General features: G+C 38.6%; 1 protein-coding gene across 2 annotated transcripts in view; it reads left to right on the plus strand.

Moving 5' to 3' along the window:
• The first annotated feature begins 418 nt into the window (after nucleotides 1–418).
• Nucleotides 419–22,905, plus strand: part of TNRC18 (trinucleotide repeat containing 18) — a 64,583-nt gene continuing 42,096 nt past the window's right edge. For both annotated transcript variants that reach the window (XM_053470671.1, XM_053470673.1), the window contains exons 1-6: nucleotides 419–638; nucleotides 1,967–2,195; nucleotides 10,137–10,262; nucleotides 10,873–12,534; nucleotides 18,856–18,952; nucleotides 19,555–19,760. In XM_053470671.1, coding sequence (XP_053326646.1) covers nucleotides 2,018–2,195; nucleotides 10,137–10,262; nucleotides 10,873–12,534; nucleotides 18,856–18,952; nucleotides 19,555–19,760 — 2,269 coding nt within the window. In that variant the 5' untranslated portion in view covers nucleotides 419–638; nucleotides 1,967–2,017. The remainder of the gene's footprint in view (nucleotides 639–1,966; nucleotides 2,196–10,136; nucleotides 10,263–10,872; nucleotides 12,535–18,855; nucleotides 18,953–19,554; nucleotides 19,761–22,905) is intronic.

Consider the following 22,905-nt stretch of genomic DNA (forward strand, 5'->3'; position numbering starts at 1 on the left):
TAACGGTGAAATAAACCGCTGCTAAAGGTCCAGTTCGTCGAGAGCCCTGTCGTACCAGTAACAAGCGTCTATTTGAGGCCCGACGGCGTTTAAAATAACGTAGGGGGATGGGGGGGGCTGCTATTTATCTAATATCTGGAGAACTCAGACCTTGGGTGGCCTTGAAACGGCGTGAAAAAATTCTCACCGCTCTCTTTGATTATTCAGCCTTCCCCGGGGAGCCTTGAAACAGGCACAGTTTTTAGTCCATAACTGGCTTTATAGGAATGGCTGTGGGCCAAAGTGTTTACATGTGGTTGACTGGCAAGTAGTTGGACCAATAAGATGTTTACTATGTGACGCTGGTTGGACAGCCTGAAACAAGGTGGGACTAGCGACACAATGCTTGTTTCATTGCTAGATAGTTAGTTCAGTGCTTGGATGGGGGACCGTGAAGGGGTTTGTGCGATGGGCATTCTTCGAGCTCTGTCTTGGAGACCGTTCCAAGGAAAGTGATTGGATTTACAGGGGCATGGTATGTGAATCATTGCGGATCACAAAGACTGGAAAACCATTCGGATCGTACGGGCAAAGGGAGTTTGGGCTCTGGAGCTACCGGAGTAGAATAGAGAGAAGGAGCTGCTTGGACCAACAACAAGGTAAAAATACCCCTCGAACATTTACTAAAATGTTGGATGGATCTATAGGGTTCAATTTTCTAGTTAAAGCTGTTCAAACTGACTTACCCCTCGTCTGTGAACGTACGCGGGATGCATGGAATGATGAGCAGTTTGCCAAGAACAAGAGACATGTTCTGGGGTTTTAATTAAAAACAGGAATTCAGCCATTTTAGCTCCATGTCATGGTTCTTTCCCCTACCTCCTTGCTCTTCAATCAAGTCGCCACTTTCCACATGCCTTCCACAATGCCTGCTCAGAATGTTTCTAACGCTAAAGGAAATAATCATAATAAGCAAAGCAACTAATACGAACGCAACTTCGGAGAATACGGTGTGCGGAATATGACATATGCCAAGGGGATCCGCAAATCTATACCGTTTATACTAAATACGTCACAGTAGCTGCATTATACGGGAAACTTTAGTATGCTTTCCAGCTCCATTTCACGTCACTCTTATTAAGGTTTTTGTTCGGATTATGCGCGATACACCAGCGTTGTTCGATAAATAAAACTTTTATTCTTGGGTTAAATAAAGTCTATTTATGAAACATTAACATAAAGAGAGAATATCTGTCATTTCTCATGTATGTGTGTAATATAAATATATATGTGTGTGTGTATAATGCAGAGACACGCATGTTTGCCCATAACAAGCCATCTCTGTCTATGGAAGAAACACCGATATTAATAATCAGTCCTGCTCCTATAAACAGTGCTTGGAAATGTAGCAAGGAGAAGGGGGTGTGACCCTTTCCATATACCAGTCTCTTCAAATGTATTTTATATGTAAAATACATGTTACATGTATGTGCCACATATTCCTATCTCGCTGTCATTGCTTTGCCCAGGGCTAAAAAATACTTTTGCAAATGTGTATTTATGAAAGAAGGAGAAACAAGACTGTTTGCACCCTTTTTGTATGATTTAATTGGTGTGTCTGTCGGATCACCTAAATGATAAACACGCACACGCTAACATAATGAATGTGTCTATGTGCGTATGCGTTCATGCACCATCGACATCCTCGGGTTCTCTATCCACCATCTTATCCTCTGGTCTATAGCTTTGGAATATGCCCACATCACCCCTTTACCATCACAAATACTCATTGACTGTTCACGTCTGTGTTCGCTGTGCGGAAACACTTAAGTCCAGTAACTCTAGTCGTTAAGAGTTAAACCAAGGTTCTGAGTTTGGAGAGGGTGCCGTATGCAATATTATGCAAATTTCAAGTTTTTGACTATTTGGTATGAGGACCATGTAATGAAGCAGCACCGTTCACACTCTTTTTATATCTATGATCTAGGCTCCCAGACGGGCTTTGGAACATGGTGCGGTTTAAGGTATAACTTTGAGGATGGATGGCCGGGATTTTGTGCATATGCCTCCCCCGGTGTTGTCAGGATTGCCACTGGAGGGGGGCAGGAATGCTGCCAGTGGTTCTGCGGGGCGTCTTACACCATCCACTGGACACTTAACCCAGCTTTCATCTGCAAAGTACCTTCCAACAGCTCTTAACTTGCACTCCCATCCAGGTAAGACATACATAAAATCATATAATTTCACATGTCATTTAAATGCGTGAAAATATATTTTTCTGTACTATGTTTTAACCTAGATTTATATCCTGGTATACTTGTGTCTCTTACGGGGTGCTTTATACCATGCTGCAGTGGAGATTATAAAGAAAAATTGAGTACCTAAAACAATTGAGTTTAATAATCATACAATTCTTTTGCAGTGATCTAAAATATAGGGCCTGAAACAGAAAAAATTTCCAGGAGAGCTAAATGTGTTTGAATTTTATTTCTTCGGTCCATGTGTGGGAAATTGTTTCATAGCCACAAGATCACCAATTTATTTTTCCAGCTTTTTAGAAATCCTGCTCTAAACCACTAAAATGTGGAATGTATATTTTTCCATATGAAGGAATCAAATCTCTGCTTCCAATTTTGTGTGCCATATTTTTGGTATATTTTTTATATATAAGTACACAAATTGTACTGTGGCCTTGTATACTGATTAAACATTCTTAGTTTAGACTTTATAAAATATCAAACACATTCATAAAATAAAACTAAAGCATTTGTTAATCTCTTAAATATTAATAGTTTATGAAAATAGCTCTCCTTAAATGTACATCATAACTACATTTTGCAAATTTCAATGCTGTCACCTTTTTTTTTAATGGCTTTTTAATAGAATATTAGAATATAGAATATATTATTATAGAATATTAATGTTGAAAATATAACAGTAGGCACTGAACTAGTAGAAAATCAGAATTTCAGCCCCTAATGGGGCACTCGTTTAAATTCTGGATGCACGTTTTGCTGCAGGAACCTAATAACCTGATCTTGTGTATTCGTATACGGGTTTATAATAACTGCTGTATGATAGGAGACATGTTGGATTACTCTGAGCAGAGGACTGCTTCACTATTAGCGTGAATGTAACAATTATATTAAATTTCGCATGTATCATTTGTATTGTGCTGCTGCGTTGCATAAGCAAATGGCAGAACATAGCCACTTCTTGGTTGGCTACATATGAAAATATTTTTTTCCCTTATGGCGTATTTATGCTGATGAATAATTTGTATTTCCCAATTTAACCATTTTTAATGCGCAAATTCCTGACGTGTGTATGCAGAGATGTAACATTTTCACGAAAGTAAAGATCAAAAGCATGTGTATGAAACCAACATGGGCAGCTTATCTTTCCACAGAAGGACTTGTTAGCAGCTGCTAACCAATTTAAGAGGTCTCTGTGTGGTTGGGCAGAGTCTGTGACATTCATGCTTTGTCTGTACTATATGGATGACCTCACTTTTTATATTTTGAGGTTTTGTGGCAACTGAATTGGCTTGGGAAATGTCACTTCTGCCCAGCTTGCATATGCTCTTAGCCCGAGTGTAATGTACATACATTTCTAAAATGTTGGCATTTGCTACAGCTGTCCTAAGGAAATCCCAAGGGCCCAGATCGCCCTAGGTCAATTTAACTGCTGGTATTTCCAAGGTTTATACATGCACTACATGCAATTTTATTTATAGAATTATGTGTCTTTTATAACTTGTTTTATGCACTAAATTCTACTGGATGCAAACCCATTCAAACAATTAAATGTCATTACAAGGCGCTAAAACGTTTTTTTTTTTTTTTTTAATCAAATACATTATGGTCTATTTACTAGAAGTTATTTTAATTCGTTGACTTTGCTAAACATGAAGGTCCATCCTAAATGAGCGTCTGCTAGAGTATAATGCACAGTTAAATCGGTGAGATCTCTTAAGTTTTCGGACTAATTGAAGAATACATTACACAGGGCCTTCTGAGCCCTTCATGCTGAAGAAACCTGTTAGTGTTGACTTTTTGTAGTGAAGTTATGAGAAACACAACTCTCCTTTTAGTGAATAGACCCTATTATGATTTCATTCTTATATTTTATGTATCACTGATGCAAAATGTTGATTTTGGGTTACCTATTTTGCAAAACTGAAAATGATTAATTCTACAAAAATATTAATATAACTGAATCAGATTTAAATTTTTCCCCTTAGGTCACAATTTTATACACCGATTTCATATGTTAAGGATCTGGTGGCTGTTGATAACTTTAGTCTTGAAACAACCAATACCACGCTTATCACTGGCTAGAAGAACTATAGACTTAATTTGGGCAGTAAATGGTGTAGCAGTCCAGCAGACACAGCATTGTGTTCATTCTGCTTACATTGTGGGGGCGATGGCTAGAGTTAGGTGTAAACTAACGTTAATATGCTTTTAAAAACACAAGACATTTAAACAAATAAACTTTATATCATGCTGACTGGATGTGCAAGGGTTAATGCAAACCAGGGCCACATAGGAGAGAAGTATGTACCAGATCTGATGCTTATAGGTTGTATCAAAGACTATATTTATAGCTTATATAAATGTGTGTGTATAATATATATATATATATATATATATTAGCTTGTCCTTTCTCTAAAGGACTTAAGCAGTCACATTGAACAAGTGACCACATAATCAGACTGTTTTAGTGCACACTTCTCACAAGAACATTGAGAGAAAACCACTGTAGGTTTTGCTGAAGAATTCATTGGGAAAATATTTGATGAGAGAAGCTTTTGGAAGTGAAAAATGAGAACCCCCCCCCCCCCCAGCTCTGGCGAATGTTCATGGAAAGTGGCTTGTGGGGCAAATAGGAAGGAGGGTGGAGAAGGGGTTGTTTTCTCCCTTACCAGAAAAAGAACTGTGTGCTCCCCAATTATCCTGTTTTGCTATGTAGTGTAATAATAACCTTGGCAAGATACCGGGACCATAAACCTTGTTTTCCTACCAAATTGCAACAGCGATCCCCACTGCAAAAGTTATGCTTATAAAACAAATATTATTGTGGTTATTGATTTACGAGAGGTTGTATACGTTTTCAAGATTACGGCTTCTTTAATGTATATTTAATTAGCGAGTTGCCAGTGTACCGCACATGCATGCAGACTCGTAGCTTCTTTAAATTTAACTGTTCTCTTACAACCTAAATACAAAATGTCTGGTTACACTATCCTTTTCACGTATTACAGCAGCAGTGCCTTTTATGCCCCTGACGATGCTAAGTCTGTAGACTCAGTGCTGTTGATATGCACGTGGCGTTTGTGGATGTCCTTTCCGTGACATTAAGAAGCACTATAGCAACCTGTTCTAAGAGAAAGATCTCTAGTGAGATGTAGTATGATTCAGCTCGCATTCTAATTCTACTTTCCAAACATCCCTCCATTGGAGGAAGAAGAGAAAGGGACGTAGTAACCGCAAGAGGAGGGACTAGGAAGATCAGAATATAGCAGCAAAGATTACATGGAGTCTTTAGTCAAAGGTGATAACTTGTTTTTTCGATGTAATTAATTTTATTTAATTGAGCAAGCATACAAAAAGATGGTACAAAAACTTTTGGGATCTCATACATCTCTTCTTTAGATGGTTTGCCTCTGTTTTAAGCTTGTAGTTAAGTCGTGTTTCCTTGTGTTACAGGCCTCAGTAGAAGTTAAGGTTAAGGATTTAACTACGCAGTACTAGTAGCTTCTGTTACATATGATTTTTTTATGTTTTAAGATTAGAATGTTTTTGCTATTCTGTAAAATTGATCAACAGCTTGGCTTCGGTGATTTTCCTCTCCTGAGTTTTTTTTTTTTTTTTTTTTTTTCTGACCGTTGGTACTCTTTTTGAGGTAGCTATATGCAGGTCTAGTTACAAAACCTTATATATATGTAGATCTTTGTTTATAAACTGGGGCAGACCGAGAGACTGAAGCTTGACTTCATATCGAGACTGACTGGTATGTTTATTTTTATATACTCTGTTTTAATTTTGGATTTCTGTAATTTATTATTTTTAAATAATTACTATTTTGAGTTCTCAGTCCTTTTAATTGTGCTCACGATTTCATCTATTGAATGTGAGACCTATCCACATGTATAAAATTTAAATTTGGTAACTTATCACTTAGGGTGGAGAATAACCTCTTTTTAACACATTACATGGGAGGAAAGGTGTGAACCCATCACACTTGTGAAAAATGGAATAGGGCAAGAAAAAGCTTTGTTAGTGAAACGGGCGATCTGTGCTTGGAAAGTGGGGGAGGGATCTAAAGAGAGCCGTATAGAGTATTTTCTTGTATCAATAAAGTGCTATTTGCAATGTTGCTGACTGTAATCTACCCGTTTTATAAAGTGTTCCTTTGTATTGTGACTCATACTGACCAGTGGGAAACGAGACTTACAGGCCGGGCCTTTACTTATCAGTGGCTAAAAATGTGATGCCTATGATTTTCTTTGGTAAGCGTGCTATCTCTTTGTGATATTTGTGTAGCCCTGTATAAATAATGCTATGAACACACATTGCATCTTGGAAAATGTTTTAGACAATGTTTTTATAGCAACAATTGTGACATCCCCACATTTAGCTTTATATTGTGACTGCATCATGTTATTGAATAATAATGTAAAGCATGCATGACAGCTTCTGTGCTTCATGGCAGTGCTGTAATATTACCTGTACATGCTTAATGGCAGAGGGTGGTTCCTGTGTCCATGTAAATACTGCCTCTTTAGCTGGTTTCAGATGCAGGTCTTCAGTATGAGCTCTCATGAGTACAGGTAGCACATTCCAGCTCTTAACCTTTTCCGCAAGCCCATCCGTGCTAAATCCTGAAACCCCCAACTGTTAGGCTTTGAGGTTCAAGGTTATGAGTCTCTGTTCCAATCTGTTTTCCATGGGGAACCTATGTTAAGTAATCATGTGACTTGTCAAAATGTCAAAAAGATAACTGAAAAGTGCATTTATTGTTCATAATGTTTCGGAAACACATTCTGTGTGTGTGTGTATCTATCTATCTATCTATCTATCTATCTATCTATCTATCTATCTATATATATCTATATCTCTCTCTCCCTGCAAATATCAGTAATGTCACATTTCCCGAAGCCCTATATTTGATGACACTGTGAGAACTGTTGGATCACAGCTTTCAGCACAGCAAGATTAATTCTTCTTTAGTTACACCGTCCTTTTAAAGTATATAGTGAGTATTTTAATATTCATTCTTTAAAATGTAAAAAAAATGCCATTACCTTAAGAAGAAGCTGCAGCTCCCCACCTTCTCAGCAGTCTCCTCTGATTGGCTGCTTCAGGCTAATCAATTGGAATCAATGTTTGTGCCATTTGGGCATGTTAGACCCAACTGCTGAACACATCTTGTGCTCGGCAACTGGTGTGGGCAAATTCTGCAGAATCCCCACATTACTTTAAAGTGCATATGATGGCTGGAATGTCCCTTTAATTGTATTTAAACTATTCATAGCTTGTTTAGTTTAATATGAAGGAAAATGTGTTTTTTTGTTTGTTTTGTTTTTTTCTCTGTGGTGTGGCAGAATTTTTTTCCACACCGTTGTATCATGTGGTATGATTCACATTTGATGTAAACTATGCGTCTATGAATAACTTGTCCAGAGAAAATGTTAAATTTTTCCCTGGTTTCTGTTATTGTGTGTGTGTGTGTGTGTGTGTGTATGTATGTATGTGTATATAATATATTTGTAGTAAATGTGTGCATGCATGGCGCTCAGATTTATGTCTGTAAGGATTCTGCTTTATATGTATGTAATTTACTCGTGTGCTGTGACCTACAAAGAGCAGCTGTGTATCAACGGCTATAACAGGACACATGCGACTATATCGTTCGACACATGGAAAGAACTAACAATTCACACATGGGCACCGTTAAACTAAGCAAGCCTTAGCAACATACTAATACATGAGAGCACCAAGGCCGGCTCATTCTGCAAGGTGTTTAGTTGGAGCCCAAGTAGAGCAGCTTACTACATGTGCAATCTGGAGCGCTTTCAGTTAGTGTCATTAATCATTGTGTCATAAAGTTGTCAAGGGTTAGACATTACCATTACTCAGACTGGCCTATTTTCCTTAGCTCTGTAAGTGCTATTCTTACACATTTGTAGATCATATTAATTTATATTATCTCCTTAAAACCTCTGAGTGCCAGCTTTGTATCCTATACATGGGAAATGCTGTCATGGAAAAATGATCAACATCTTATCTCCCATGGTATAAGTCTTGCATGTTTAACAGAATACACACAACTGCTGTTAAAGATGGATATCTCACATTTACTGTTAAGCAAACAAGAAGCCTCAACTGAAGAGGAGAGAAGCCCACTGTTCGGTCTGCGACTGATTGACTGTTTGCTACTTTGGCAACCAATGACACTAAATAAGAACACCAGCATAGTGCTAGCTGACCTATTATGATAGGTTGTTGGGACTATGATGTCATAGATGCCCCCCAACTATAAACATTTGCTGAGATACTCTAGTACACCATCCGTCTATATAACTCTCTAAGAGGCAAACTAAGTAGGCTTTCTTATTAAATAATAAAAAAAAACAGACATAAATCTAGTTGGAGTCTTCCTTATTTATGCGTAAGCAGGAATGTTTTGTAGGTGTCCTGACTTGTTTGGCGCTTCAGTGAGCGCGTTTTAGAGCCAAAGCCTTACACTGTATGAAACCAGACACTTATGAACAATTGTATTGTAGCACAACATTGTCAGTTCTTTGGGTGGGGATGACTTGCCTAGTGAATGTAAATGTGAAAGGGTTGAACAAAATGCAGGTTGGGGCACATCCCCAACATCCCCATAGTAACAGACCTTGGAAAGGCATTTTGCAATCTTAAAGGGGAACTCCCACAAATTAAACCCCACTATTCTTGAACAGTTCTACATAAACACCCTGACTCCTTATTATCCTGTCTGTGGTAAACAAGACTGTGGCTCAGTCTCGCTCACCCAGCCACAATGAAAGTCAGTGGAGGAGCTGACTTCATTAGCATTGTAATAGTCAGCTCGGTGTGATGTTAGAGCAAGGAAATTAACAAAATGGCAGCATCTAGGTCTATTGGAACTAAAAGCACATTTTTGTCAATGCTAAACTACATGACTAAATTTGGGATATCTCCCTTTAGCCTGGCCCGGCAAAAAAAGCCTGATGCTTGCTACTTTGCAGGAATCCGAAATTGGCATCACTAGCGCTCCTTCCCATAAAAATAAACATTGGATTGTTCTGTGGACTACAACTCCCATCAGCCAAAATGATGTCTAGGTTGATTGAATGTGTACCCTTTTGAAATCAGGTGCTCCAGCGGTGATAAAAGAAAGTTGGCCTAAGTGCCTTTGTCTTCTCCCATAAATTAAACTTTTAAGAAAAAATTGTCTATTACTTTTAATACTTGGTTTGGAATTTATGAGAATTTTTTTTCTGTGTTTATGCCATGTGATTGGATACATAGTTTTGCCTGGCTTACCTAAAAAATTCAAAGCTTGCAATTTATCTGGGAAACCTATATATAACCAAACTACAAAAGTTGGCCCAGAGGTAAAATGTGCCCTGAACCAGCACAAGGTTAAGGACCGTTCATTCACTGCATCTCATATTGAATGGCTGCCGTAATGAGGCAGGGGATCTTCTTGTAAGAATTTTCTGCACATATTTAAATTTTTGATTGCAATAATAATAAAAAAAATGACAACAAGGGTGCCCAATATATGTGAAAACTTTTTTTTACTTTGTAAACAATGGCTCTTATATCCATTTAAAATTAAATGTTTCATCAATTGAATTAGTTTATTATGCACGGCCTGCTTTTCCCTTCTTGTTGACAACACTTGGCCCTTCATAATAAACACTAGTGAGTAGACCTAATACAGATCTACCTGTGAAATTGGTGTATGAAATCTGTATTGTTTTGAATTATACAAACTTTGTTGTGGTTCTTTGTTGCAAAGATGACGTAGCAGCACAAATTCAAGCATGTGGAATTTGGAGCCCTGACTATTTGTTTTATAATTACAAAGTATCGAGTCTTATGTTCTTTTTTTTTTTTTGTTTTTGTTTTTTTTTTTAGGGTTTTCTCACCTGACCAGCAATTTATATCCTTCCTACATTCCCTTGAGTCACCTGGAACCTGCTGCTGGTGGGAACCCCTTACTTGGCCAGTTAGGGCCACACAGCCTGTTTGAGTCACCAAAAGGTATTGAAAACCTAATGTAATACCCAGTTGTTCTCTGGCACTGTATAATCTATAATTACCTGTGATATATAGTTACCATGTATTCTGTAATGCTACACAGATGTATATTTAAAATGGATGTAGAGAGCCTTATTATAAATGTCCTTATATGGTTATTGTCTGTCCTGCAAATCTGTTTCTGTGTATAGACCAATATAACCTACCTTTATGTTGGTAAGGGTTAGCCAAAGCCAATCCTGATCTGAACTGAGCAAGCAATGCACTAGGTGGAGATTTTCTTGTAGTAATACCCCTTTTTGATACCTTACACACTGTTACAGGGGCAAATACCTGCAGATTTATAGGTAGGGTTGAGCACTGCAAACTGTTCTTGTGGGCATTCCTTGTGTCCTTAGCTTACAGAATTTGCAGGGGTTTGTATTTTTTTTAATTTTTTTTGGCTCTCCATAAACATCTATGTATAGGTAATGTTGTTATGTTTTATGTAAGGGATATTTGTCCTTTTTTATATGGAGAGAAACATGGACAGTATATATTTATTATTATTATTATTATTAATGGCATTTGTGATATATAATTTTTTTTTTTTTTTTTTTTTTTTTTTTACTAGATGGCTTTTACTTATCTAGCCATGCCGGACAGTCATCTTTACACATTCAACCACCGATATTGCGGCCTTCATCTAACCAAGATCAGAACCCCCAGCTGCAAGAAAAAGACCTGCCTAGTCAATCCCATAGAAACTCCAAAGAGGTTGCTAAGGAAGCAAGGGAAAGAGCTTGTCAGAATGAGATGTTGATGTCCTCATCCAAGAAAGATGCACGGACTAGGGATGAGTTACAGGCTCATAATGTGGTGGATCTAACCCAGGATGCTAAGCTTGAGGGAGACCGAAAAAGGACTGGGATACAAAGGACATCTAAGATGGGTGAATACCTCTCGCCATTTAATACAGACCTTGTGCCAAATCGGGGATCCAGCAGTGGGGAAACAAAATCCAAAAACCCTCTTCAGACCTCATTTCTAAATAACTGTAATGCTGGAGGTGATCCATTGGCTAAATCATTAGGCCCTGAACAGGGCAGATGTGCCAGAGATCCAGGAAGACATGATGAAAATATGAGGCCTTCAGGCCATCTGCACTTAGACCTATCTAAACGTTGTGACTCTATGGTGACCTCAGCTGGCAATTTAAACATTCTGTGTAGCTGTTCCTCTACACCACCTATACAGTCATCTGCTAGAATGGCAGCAACCTCCACATTCCCTTCCCAGCCTGTCCATTCCAACATCTATACAGTTTTCCCAGCCGGTAAAGAGCCAGGAAGGGAACACAAGGTAACAGCACCCACCTTTGTGCCTTCTATTGAGGCTTTTGACGAAAGAATCGGACCTGTACAAATTGCTTCCCAGGCCCGTGACCAGAAAGGGAAGGAAGGTAAATCAACAGAAAGAACAGATGTCCCACGAAATATATTACCACAGGATTTTTCTAGCAATGAGCATAAGAGAGTAGATGGTTCAAGGGAAAAGGGCTCCGTAATTCGCTCCAGCTCATCCCTAAAACGGTCTGTGGCCTCTGATTCTTTCTTGAGTCGTCCTGGACTTGTCTCTCCTGAGAACAGGGACTTTGTGAGCAATAAAGAATCAGATAGTCGAGAGCGAGGCCTTCGTGTTAGGGAAGCATCCAAGGTATGTGATTTGATAGATTCACCCAGGCAGCACACAGAACATTCCCAGAGAAAGCTGCCTCAACAAAAATGGAAGCCATTTGAGATGAACAACTTTGCCACCACTCAGATGGCTGTTCTGGCAGCACAGCATAACCAGGTAAACCACGCAGAAGATGCCAAGAAAGTCTATATGGATTCTAGCAACCTCCCAAGGTCTTTGAGCAACTGCAGGACCAGTTCTGAATGCCTGCACACCCCCACTCATGGGGAGAGCTCTGCTATGCAGAACCTTATTAAATACAGTGGGAGCTTTGCCAAGGAAGCAGCTGCTTGGAAGAATAGTGGTAAGAAAAGCCCATTCGGGGGTCTTGGGAATATGAAATTGGACGCAAATCAGATGAACACAGCCAAGATTCAACAGTGCCTCTCGCAGCCAGGAGTAAAGAGAGACACAGAGAGACCAGAGGGTGCCAAATCTATTGGGCGGGACAGCATGGGCCCCCAGGGAGAGGTGGAGGTTCGGCACCCACCTGTGGGCATCGCTGTAGCTGTAGCTCGCCAGAAGGATAACGGTGGAAGTAAAATTGGCAGCTCAAAAGGTAAGACTGTAGAATTTGTGATACACTCTAATATATGATACACTCTACTGTTTATTGCCTAGTATGTTTCAGCCTTTCAGGAACACCATTATTGTAAAATGTTTATAAACTATATTCTGTTGCTTTTATACTCCCCTCTATTTTCTGGTCTGAAGTTGGCTTCTCTGTATAAGAGTTTTTTTCATTGTATAAATTGATTCCATATTGTATAGATATCAAATGTACTATTCCTGTCTACTAGTGTTGTTTATATGGGCTTAAAAAATAATGTAAATCATGCAAGCAAATGCGTTGATTTATGGAGGCTGTCTTGCAAAGTATGCTGTTGGAGTCAATAGAACACAGGGGAGAAATGGATAACTTGTTATCGTCTAAAACCGAGTAAGGTTTGATTTTTAACACAGGAAAAAGACAGACTAGGTGTGGGCCAAATTGCCCTTATGTGCTATCAAATTATATTTCTAGTAACTAGTGGAGTTCAATTATTGTTGGTAAGATTAGGCTTTAAACCGTCTGTGCTAGAATTGTTAAGAAATATGTTTCTCCTAATGTGTTGTACTTTGTCAAGTAAAGGGTTAACACATACTTTATGTATGTACCTTAAAATTAATTGTGGGGGTTTTTTTTCTCTCGCAAAACTTTAGTTTTTTATATTAACTGTGATGATGCAGGAATAAGAGTATTGTATCAAAGTTCACAATTCTTATTTGCATCTGGGCAATACTGTCAAAAGTCTTGGTTGGGTTTTCCTCTTTTGTCATCGGTTGTGAAATGTTGTGGCTTAACAGAATCGAATAGTTTTGTAAAAATTCCACTTTATCAGACATGCCATACCCCTTTTACTTCTCGTGTGACTCAAATGATTTTAAATAAATATCTTAAATTATACCTTTTTATCTCCTCTAAATGCTGACATTGCATTCTTATCCGGTTTCAGTTCTTGAGGGCTGTGAACATGGCATGTTTCATGGATCATACTTGGTGATTTCATTGTCTCCTCATCCGTTTGAACCAGTGGTGTATTCCTGGCCTTGTGCAGCAGGTCCAAGGGTGCAGCAGTCCCTCTGCCACCAAACAGGGTGCCGATCACCCTCTTTGAGTTAATGTATGATCATGTTATTCACACCCTCGAATGTCTCGCAGAGCAAAGGAGTATGTCTGTTAGAAAAATGCTTATGTTATCGTAAATATTATTCCTGACAAAGACATAAGAAAGCAGGGAATGTCTAGTCTATGATATATGCACGAGTTCACGCCATGTCTACTCTAAGTTGTTCTATATATATATGTGCAAAGGGTCAAGTCTAGGCCATTCTTAATTATGCAGCTTAAAGAGGTGTAACTTGCTTGAAAAGTAACCAATCATAATAATGCATGTTATTAGAAGTATATAAGAGGTTATATAAACCATGTAATTCAAACATGTAATCAGACAACGCTTCGACTTTTGTGTGTTGTGTGCCTTGTCTCGATTATGCGCATGATCTAAATAAAGGAAAACTCTTTCTGAGGAGAATTCGACCATTATTTCAACCAACAATGTCCCAAACCAAATTATTTACTTCCGCTTTAAGATATGCAATTCAAGCAGAATTTTTCTATTTATAATCAAACCTTCAGGGCAATTTTATTAGTGCATATTACTGCCAGAAACAAGAGAGAGGAGATACGGTATATGTATAGGAATATCTCCGTTTCTGAGTCCTTAATACAGGTGAATGTTGCTCACTTTGCCTTCTCTAACGCATTGGATATGTTGATGACTATTCGCTAAATAGCCTTTTCGCAAGTTGATGGTTTACAGGTGACGTTATTTTTTGCAAAAGTATGGGAATTCAATGAGAAACTTTCCGACATTTGCCACTTCCCTCATACAGAAATAATGAAAAAAATTTTAGATTCCCTTGGCATTCAAGAGGTTAAAACCTTTATTAGGTTTAAAGCGTCTGTCCAAACAAATTGGTTTTTTAAACCCATATGAAAAAAGGGAAGATACTTGGTCGAAAAGCATATTATTTTAGACTAAACACCAAAAAAATAGTTACCTGTGCACTATCCCAAATCCCAATGCTTATTAAGACAAATGGAGGTTTTTTAGTTTCACTCCAATGGCCATTTAAAGTAGAAGCTCGCCTGCCATGTCACGGCAAACCTCTTAGGCGAGTCCTACACTGAACAATTCACCTTTCTTCTTTGAGCTAATTGGGCTGATGAATACTATAGCCGTTGCTGCCGCCCAAGAGTGATGGGAGTCTGAGCGCTGGGCTTTCTTCTGTGTGTTTATATTAATTTACGCTATATTCTTTTAAAAATGTAGTGGTTGTGTGAATGAGAGCAGTTGATATTGTTTATTACAGCTCTGCCTCCTGGTGATGGGTTTTTAACATGTTGCGCCACCCGAATCCTCCAGATCAGCAAAATTGGGTCCTGACATGCCCTACTAATTTCCATCTTAAATGGGAGTGTCCTGTGACATCTTCAGGGGTGCCCACCGACTTCGGCGGGACTGCCCGCAATGTCATTGTGCCCACCCACAGACCTCAGTGGGACTGCCCGATATATCATCTGGACCACCCACTGACTTCACTGCGTCCCACATGGGTAGGCTCCAGGTAGCCGGAGCCCAAAAGTTCCCAGGTATGTGAATAAGGCTGAAGAGAGGTTCAACCTATAGGGTTTCCTCTGTTGAAACATACAGAAGAATAAAATAAAAAGTGTTATGTCTTCCCTTGTAGTGTGCAAACCCCTCATTCCATTTCTTATTGCAGAAGTCTGGCAAACTTTCTGATGGGTTCTAAAGGGTAGGGACCCACAAAATGATGGGGCGATGTTCAAAGATTGTACTATGTGGTGTGCAGCAAGCTAAGATTCATTGAGAAGAAAGAAAAAGAAAAAAAAAAACTAGGTTGCATGTTTCACAAAATTAGAAACTAGGTTGCAGGTGTAAGTAATGATAGACAGCAAAAAAAAAAAACAAGACTGGGAAGGACATTACACACAACTTCCACTAGAGAACCTTAAAAATATGTGTATTAGACATGTGCACAGCAAGCAAAATCAGTTGGGACTAAATTGTCGTTTTTGATGCATGCATTTTCGGGCAACACATTTTGTTTCCTTGCCGTTCCGCTCGGACAAAATTTGGGGGGCCTTCTTTGATTTGGAATGGGATTTGGGGGGTGTTCCCAAAAGAAGGAGGTACCTGACATGTTCTGGACTCTCCTTTCAGTATAGAATAAAAAAAAAAAAAGATATTCAGGATGGTAAAAGAAGTGCAGTAGGAGGGCACTGGGCCTGGGCAGGCAAACGTTGGCAGATAACGAGCACATGCAGCCCCATGTAGCAGGACTTATTCTTCACCACAGTCCTGTGGACTGAATTTCTACAATATTGTATATTATACATATTATATTGTATAATGGATGATATGATAGAAAATAAGAAAAATCACTTGACTTGTCTGTTGCAGTCCCTGTAATACACCACAGTAGCCACTACAGCTTCTCCTATCCACCATACAACAGTACATTTTCTGTACTAAAACAAACCTATTAGCTTGCAGTATAGTAGGTGAGCAATTAGGATTAATCTCAGCCTCTGTCAAGCTAACTGTCACTGTCTCACGCTGCAACTCTTCTCAGTGTGTAACTGCTGCTACTGGCAAGTAAAAATGGCGTCAGTCTTGTAAATGCTGATTGGCCAGAATGAAAAAAGTAAGGAAAAACTCCCACAAGTTGTTGGACCTGCCAATCACAGCCATAACAATCAATGAGACCAACCCCCCCTTTTTTGGGGGGGGGTTACTTCTACCCATCAGTCATTGGTATGTACTCTCCCACTTTACCTCATCAACGAGTAGTAGAATGGCTTGTAATGGCGATGGCTACAAATGGTGGATTTTCTGAACGTTTGCTGTTCCTTTTCATCAATTCGTCGGAGATCACCCTCGTTTTCAATGATTAGTGCCAAAATAAAGTTTTACGTAAACAAATGTACAAGTCTAGTGTGTATAGTAGGCTTGTTCATGCTAGAAAGGATGAAGAATTACAGGGAAACTCTAGCCATCACATGCACGTTAATGCGTGGTCCACTTTCCAAATTTGTTTTGCCCTCCCACCCCGGCTAAATGCCCTACAGGAGATGCATTCAGTACAATACTCCTCTCTGCACGCTATGTACTCTCCTCCAGTCAGCTCAGACATTGGCTTAAGGTGGAATGTTCATGCATTAATTTCAATAGGAGCACTTTTCTGCCACTGACTTCTTCAAGCAGCCAATTAGTGGCAAAAGATGCCTGATTATGGCCGAAAAAGTTTTATATGTGAGGGAAGTGCTGATTTTTGTAGAAAGTAGAGTTTGGGTAGTTACTTAATGTCTGAGATGCAGGATACATTGTTAATAATAAACATTGCGTATATGGTGGTGGCAGCAATTGGCAATAGGATAGCTGGGGGGTTTTCTTTTAAGATATTTTCCACCATAGAGGTTAAGAGTAATATATTGTTTTGTTCTTGTAATCATTATTAGTAAGATTATTAGTGTTTAATGAAGATATGGAGATCTTCGTTGATTGGGACATCACACATTTATCCTTTAAATGAAAGTTAAATAGAAGGATGTAAGCTGTTTATTTTCTATAGCTGTTTTGCTCCAACTATGGAGGTCCTTAAAGACGAAGCACCGACAATTCTAGCCGATTAAGAGTGCTAGCAGTGAATCCATCTGTGTACGGACTGTCATTTATGTTTTGGCACAAGTTGATTTAGCAGCCTATCTGTGCCTCCTCTGCCCCTGGAAACAGCCTGTCTGTGCCACCTCTGCCCCCCCCGCCCCCAAATCAGCCTGCCTGTGCCATTTTTTGCCCTAAACACTAACTTACTAACTTCATTCATTCATCCACTTACCCATTCATTCTCCCGCACCCTCTTACCTCACTTGCTGATTTCCCTGGTCCGGGGGCCGGCTATGCAGACGTCTACGCGTTTTTTGGAACTGGAAGGTTCCCCTGATGGTGACATCAATGGAAAATAATTTTTACCATTTTTTAAAAAAAAAATAAATTTGGAAGGCCATGTCATGCTGGTGCTCCATCCATTAGAATTTTGTTCTTAGTACTACTGAATCTGTAATACCTTCACAGAAATAATACTTTAATTGTGCAGTATTTTACCTCACTCATATTTTTTGGCCACAACACGTAATTATCGTGTGACACTGAAATGGCGTCATAAAATGTTTATGTGGTTAAGCCTTCAGCGGAAAGAATAACCAGGGATATCTGCCTATGTGTATTTGTTTAGCATACTAAGCAACTTTAATCTTTTTAAACGTGCAGTAATGCAGAAGAGATGACCTGGAGCCTTGCACTTCTAGTACTGCAAACATTAACTATCCTTCAGCTGATAAAACAATAAATAACATGGTTACTAAGCATTTGCTAATGATTTGTGTAGGGTGCATTGGCGTTACATTTAACTAAAGTTGACTGTCTTCTGTGTATATATTAAGATATTGCAGTTTTTCAGATGTTGTTGTGCCTATGGGATTTAAAATTTTTGCTGCTAGAGCAAGTTCCTCTAGAATTGCTAACTGTGGCCGTGCAGCTGTAGAAGATCAGCGTGTTGTTTGGCCTCTGAGCACTTTGTTACTGCTGAAGAAGCAGAGCGGTTTAACGTGTAACAGAAACTAACCGGCTTCTTGAGCTGTAACAGAGCGCGTTCCTGTTTTAGCTACAATGGAGCATATTGCTCTAACACGTCAAGTGTTTTTTTTTCTGTCAACTGGTACAGAACTCTGCTCTACCTTGTCAGCTTCAGTGGATCGTAACGCTCTCTTACGATCCACTGATCGTAAACTTAATTATGAATCCTTATTGCCCTGTCTATGCCATCGTAATCCATGTTTCGGTGTAAAGAATTCTTTTAAAGCTTGCTCTAAATCGCATTCAATGTGCCATTTTTTTTGTTTGTTTTTGTATTTTTCTATTTACCTTTATTATGCATTATTATCCTGAAGGGTATTTATTCTAAATGCAGTAATACAGGAGTCACGTTTGTGTTTTATTACCATGTATACATTTACAAATAATTGGGAAAAGCCTGAAAATACCTCTGTTACTCTGCTTTGTATTTTTATTTTCTTTCCCTACAGAATATGTCTTTACTGCATTCAATGCACCAATGACATTGCTTAAACTAATAAAAAGATGTATGATTAAAGCTTGCTCTATAGAAACACATTGGTGTTTTTAATAGTTCCTTTTGCTCCTATGTAATTTAAACTTAGAATTAGGTGACTTTATATTTGTATTAATTGGTTTAGGGCGCTTGGATGAGGAGAATGGAGATGAGCGGATTAGGCATCATGATGAACGTCTGTTTGTAGGGAGACTGGATCGGGAACAGGAGAAACTTCTTCGGTGAGTACTGTGTCCAGAGTCATTCATTCTAAAACCACGTTGAGTTTTTTTTTTTTTTGTTTTTTTTTCCTCTCCTCACGAGAACAAGTGGTATGTTAACATAGCAGATCGTATTCATGTGTAGTCCTTATCCTTGGGGTATTGATGCAGTTGGTTGGTCTCAGGCGTGGTGGTGAGATTAACATACCGTATGTTAAACTGCCCTAACTGGTGAAAAGGGAAATTGGTCTTCAGGTCTAGTAATGACCTATTTAACCTAGGGTTCAGTTGCAACTAGGATGTCTACAAAATTAGAGCAAACCATGGGGGATAGATACTCATATTACTTTCGTATTGTGTGCAAAATTCCATCTAACATGCCCATAACGCTCCATTCAAGCATGTGGGCTAACCACTTCTCCCCTCAACAAAGGGCTCCTGCATGATGATTGTTTCTATATCTATATTGGAGGAGCTTTTACTTTTGAAAGATCCTTTTTAATTCTCTTAGAAAATAGCATTGTTGGGGCCTCAACAGGTCATATTTCTATAGTTGTGGGTTGGTTTGCTTTTATTTTGCTATTCTAGACTGTCTGGTAACAAGAGTGATATATACTGTGTAGGGAAAGCAAGGATCTGGCAGACCTAGCACGGATGCACACGGCTGGATGTGCTGCTGGTGGCTTGAACCCTAATCTAATGGTAACTGGCGGTCCAACCCTTGGAACTGCTGGACGGTGGTCAGCTGAAACGGCGTCACACTTGGCAGCACCTCCTTGGTTGCCGAGGGCAACTGCCCCTTCCATGTGGCTTGCTGGTCATCCATATGGTAAGCATAGACATCAAAAAATCTTTTTGTTTTGTGTCGTTTTCTTTTTTGTCTTTGGTCCCAGTTTTCTTTTTTGTCTATAAGAGTTATCTTTAGTTTTTTTTGAGACCAGATTAAGCCAAATGTGTACATTTAATAAGATAATGATCCTTTATGCTGCAGATAAATACAAACTTCATAGATACTTATATGTAATTTAGCACCAGATAGTGGGGTCTGGGAACAAAAAATGCAATTATTGCAGAGTTTGGCATAGTGAGCTGTTTCTTCTTCTACCAAAGAGCATGTGATCCCTGACACTTTAAATTGTTATGTCAATTGAGAGGACTGTGTCTTTAACGAATAACCCAGTTCCTATAATATTAATAATAAAAAAGAGTTTTACTGCATGTAAATGAATGTATGTGTTCACAATTACAAAATAAAAACATAAAAAATACCATTTGAAAAACCATTAATACTTTTTTTATTAGGTGGTAAGCAATTGTAACCAATTATAACCATGTTGCATGTTTTTCAGCTGCATGGTAGTAATAAGAGAAGGACAAAATTAATATACCTGGCATCTAGGGCTGTAACTAACGATTATTTTAATAATCGATTAGTTGGCCGATTATTTTTTTGATTAATCGGATAAAAAATGCAATTTTTTAAATTTAAAATAATGTAATAAAAAACATACAATTTACACTTTCATCTCTTTATTGCAATGGCCTCTCTCTATTCACCTTCTTATTTTACTGACATAATAATAAAAGCTACAAGAACCCAAACACAGTGTTTCTCAAACTAGGTTTTAATACAAAGTTATTAGTAAATATTAATTCATATGTTAACTATTTTTCATATTTAATAAAAACTGAGAAAAAAGCCTTGTTTATATTTTCTTTTATTTACCCCAGTTATGCACATCTGACCCCCAGCTTGCTACTCTGCCCCCATATATGCCTTATACCTCTTATATGACAGAGATTCCACTGTGCCCCCTGATATGCCACTGTGCCCCCAATATGCCTTATACTCCTTATATGCCAGTGATATGCAACTGAGCCCCCTGATATACCTTTTACCCCCATATATGTCTTATGCCCCCCTGATATGCCTAATATCGATATGCCTTATACCCCCTATATGCCACTGTGCCCCCTGATATGCCACTCCACCCCCCATAAATGCCCTGCACCACCCTGAAATTCATTATACTCCCCCATACACCACTCTGCCTCCTCCCCCCTCCCATACTCCACTCTGCCTCCCCCCTCCCATACTCCACTCTGGTGTACTCTGCCTCTCTCCCGACTCCCTGGTGTTTTGTGAACCTCCGTTGCTGACAGGCACTTTCACTGCAGCTTCATAGAAGCCTCAGCGTAAGTGAAGGGCAGTAACGGAGGCTGTCTGTGCACATCGTGCAGACCCCCACCGGCTGACAGAGAAGCGAGGTCTCCTGCAGAGGATCATCCTCTCTGTCAGCTGGTGGGGGTCTGCATCGCACAGACAGCCTCCGTTACTATCATTCACTTACGCTGAGGCTTCTATTGTTAGGGATATTAATGAGACAAAATGGGCAAAACCAATATTTTATCACATACGCAAAATAACGACGCTACCAAATATTGTAGTACCACATCCACAATACTAATTTAAGGAGATACCCTATATTTTATCTCCGATCCTAAATCCTTTCAGATCGCCGGAAATTATAATTCAAATCAGATAGATATCACCAAGATAGTCAATCAAAAATATTTATTGTAAATACAATTTATAAAATCTATATATGAGTCAAACAGTGCATAATATAAAAAACAAAGTTCTTAAAACATGTAAAAAATGAATCAATTCAAATACAGTATATTATCGATAGTTATCAATATGAGTTACTACTTTATGAGTCTAACACACAATTAATTTCCATCCCACTCAGCAACCAAAAATTGATAATAATCAGGGCAGTAATAAAAATATCACTATCTCTCTAATATTAGTTCAACTAATATAACAAATTAAAAATAATTTAATTGTGTCTAAGAGTATTAGTGAAGTTCCTAATAGATGCAAATAATGTCAAACTTCATCTATAGGTAAAAATACCTTTTCATTATTGTTATTATCACGGGTTATAAGCTGCAGTCTCACAAGCCGCCATATACAATAATGCAATATACTATTTCCCAGAAACAGGGAATTCTATACGAAGAAGACAAAATTCATCTCTATTCAGAATAATAAAACAATTATAATTACCACCACTTGTTGCTGTTGTCCCACCGATCCTTGTAGAAATTAATCCAGGTTCATTGGCAAGAAATTAAGTGGAAAGGAATATAACTTTCTACCAGTTATATAGGTTAGAACTCAAGGTAACTCCAAGAGTGAAATATGGTGCCAGAATCTTAAGATTCCAATTCTCTGGGGTAAATTTGGTGAATAAGTCCGTCAGGGTCTGTCTATTTCAGGGTGCCATCTTTTTAAGGTCCGTTTTTTCAAGGTGAGTCCCTAAATTATTCAAGACATAAGCTTTTAAAGACAGAGCTTATTATCAAAGCCTCCACCTCTTGATTGGAATTCTCCAATCATAACGGTGGGTTTTACCCATTATAATTAGGATTTCTACTCATATTTACACCGTTGTAATTTCTTAATTTACCTGCGAGAGAGGCTCTGGTCTAAGAATTAACTTAAAACCATTACATATGTGTTTGGAATTTATCCTTGATCACCCTAATCGCCAAATGTTACTTCCTAGATAGTAACTCAGGTCTTGGTAGTCTTCCCATGTATCCCCCATTCCAAGTTACATTTCTAAAGATATGCAGTGTCTACTCCTTAACTTTCTCATGGAAGATAACATTAATTGTATCATGTATACGCTGAAACATCATTATACATGAATACTCCTTTGTTCTCAATTATAGAGGGAACAAGGACAAAAAGAAATAATCACTACATGATTAAGTAAAATAAAATGGCTGACTCCATTTTGTGTTCATGTAAAGTACAGAATATATGGAATACATGTTTTCTATCATAAAATATCTGACACTATGAAGCTGCAGTGAAAGTGCCTGTCAGCAACGGAGGTTCACAGAACACCAGGGAGTCGGGAGAGAGGTGTATGGGAGGGGGAGGAGTCAGAGGGGTGTAT

This window comes from Spea bombifrons, chromosome 7, assembly GCF_027358695.1.
Source record: "Spea bombifrons isolate aSpeBom1 chromosome 7, aSpeBom1.2.pri, whole genome shotgun sequence".
Taxonomy (NCBI): Eukaryota; Metazoa; Chordata; class Amphibia; order Anura; family Pelobatidae; genus Spea; species Spea bombifrons.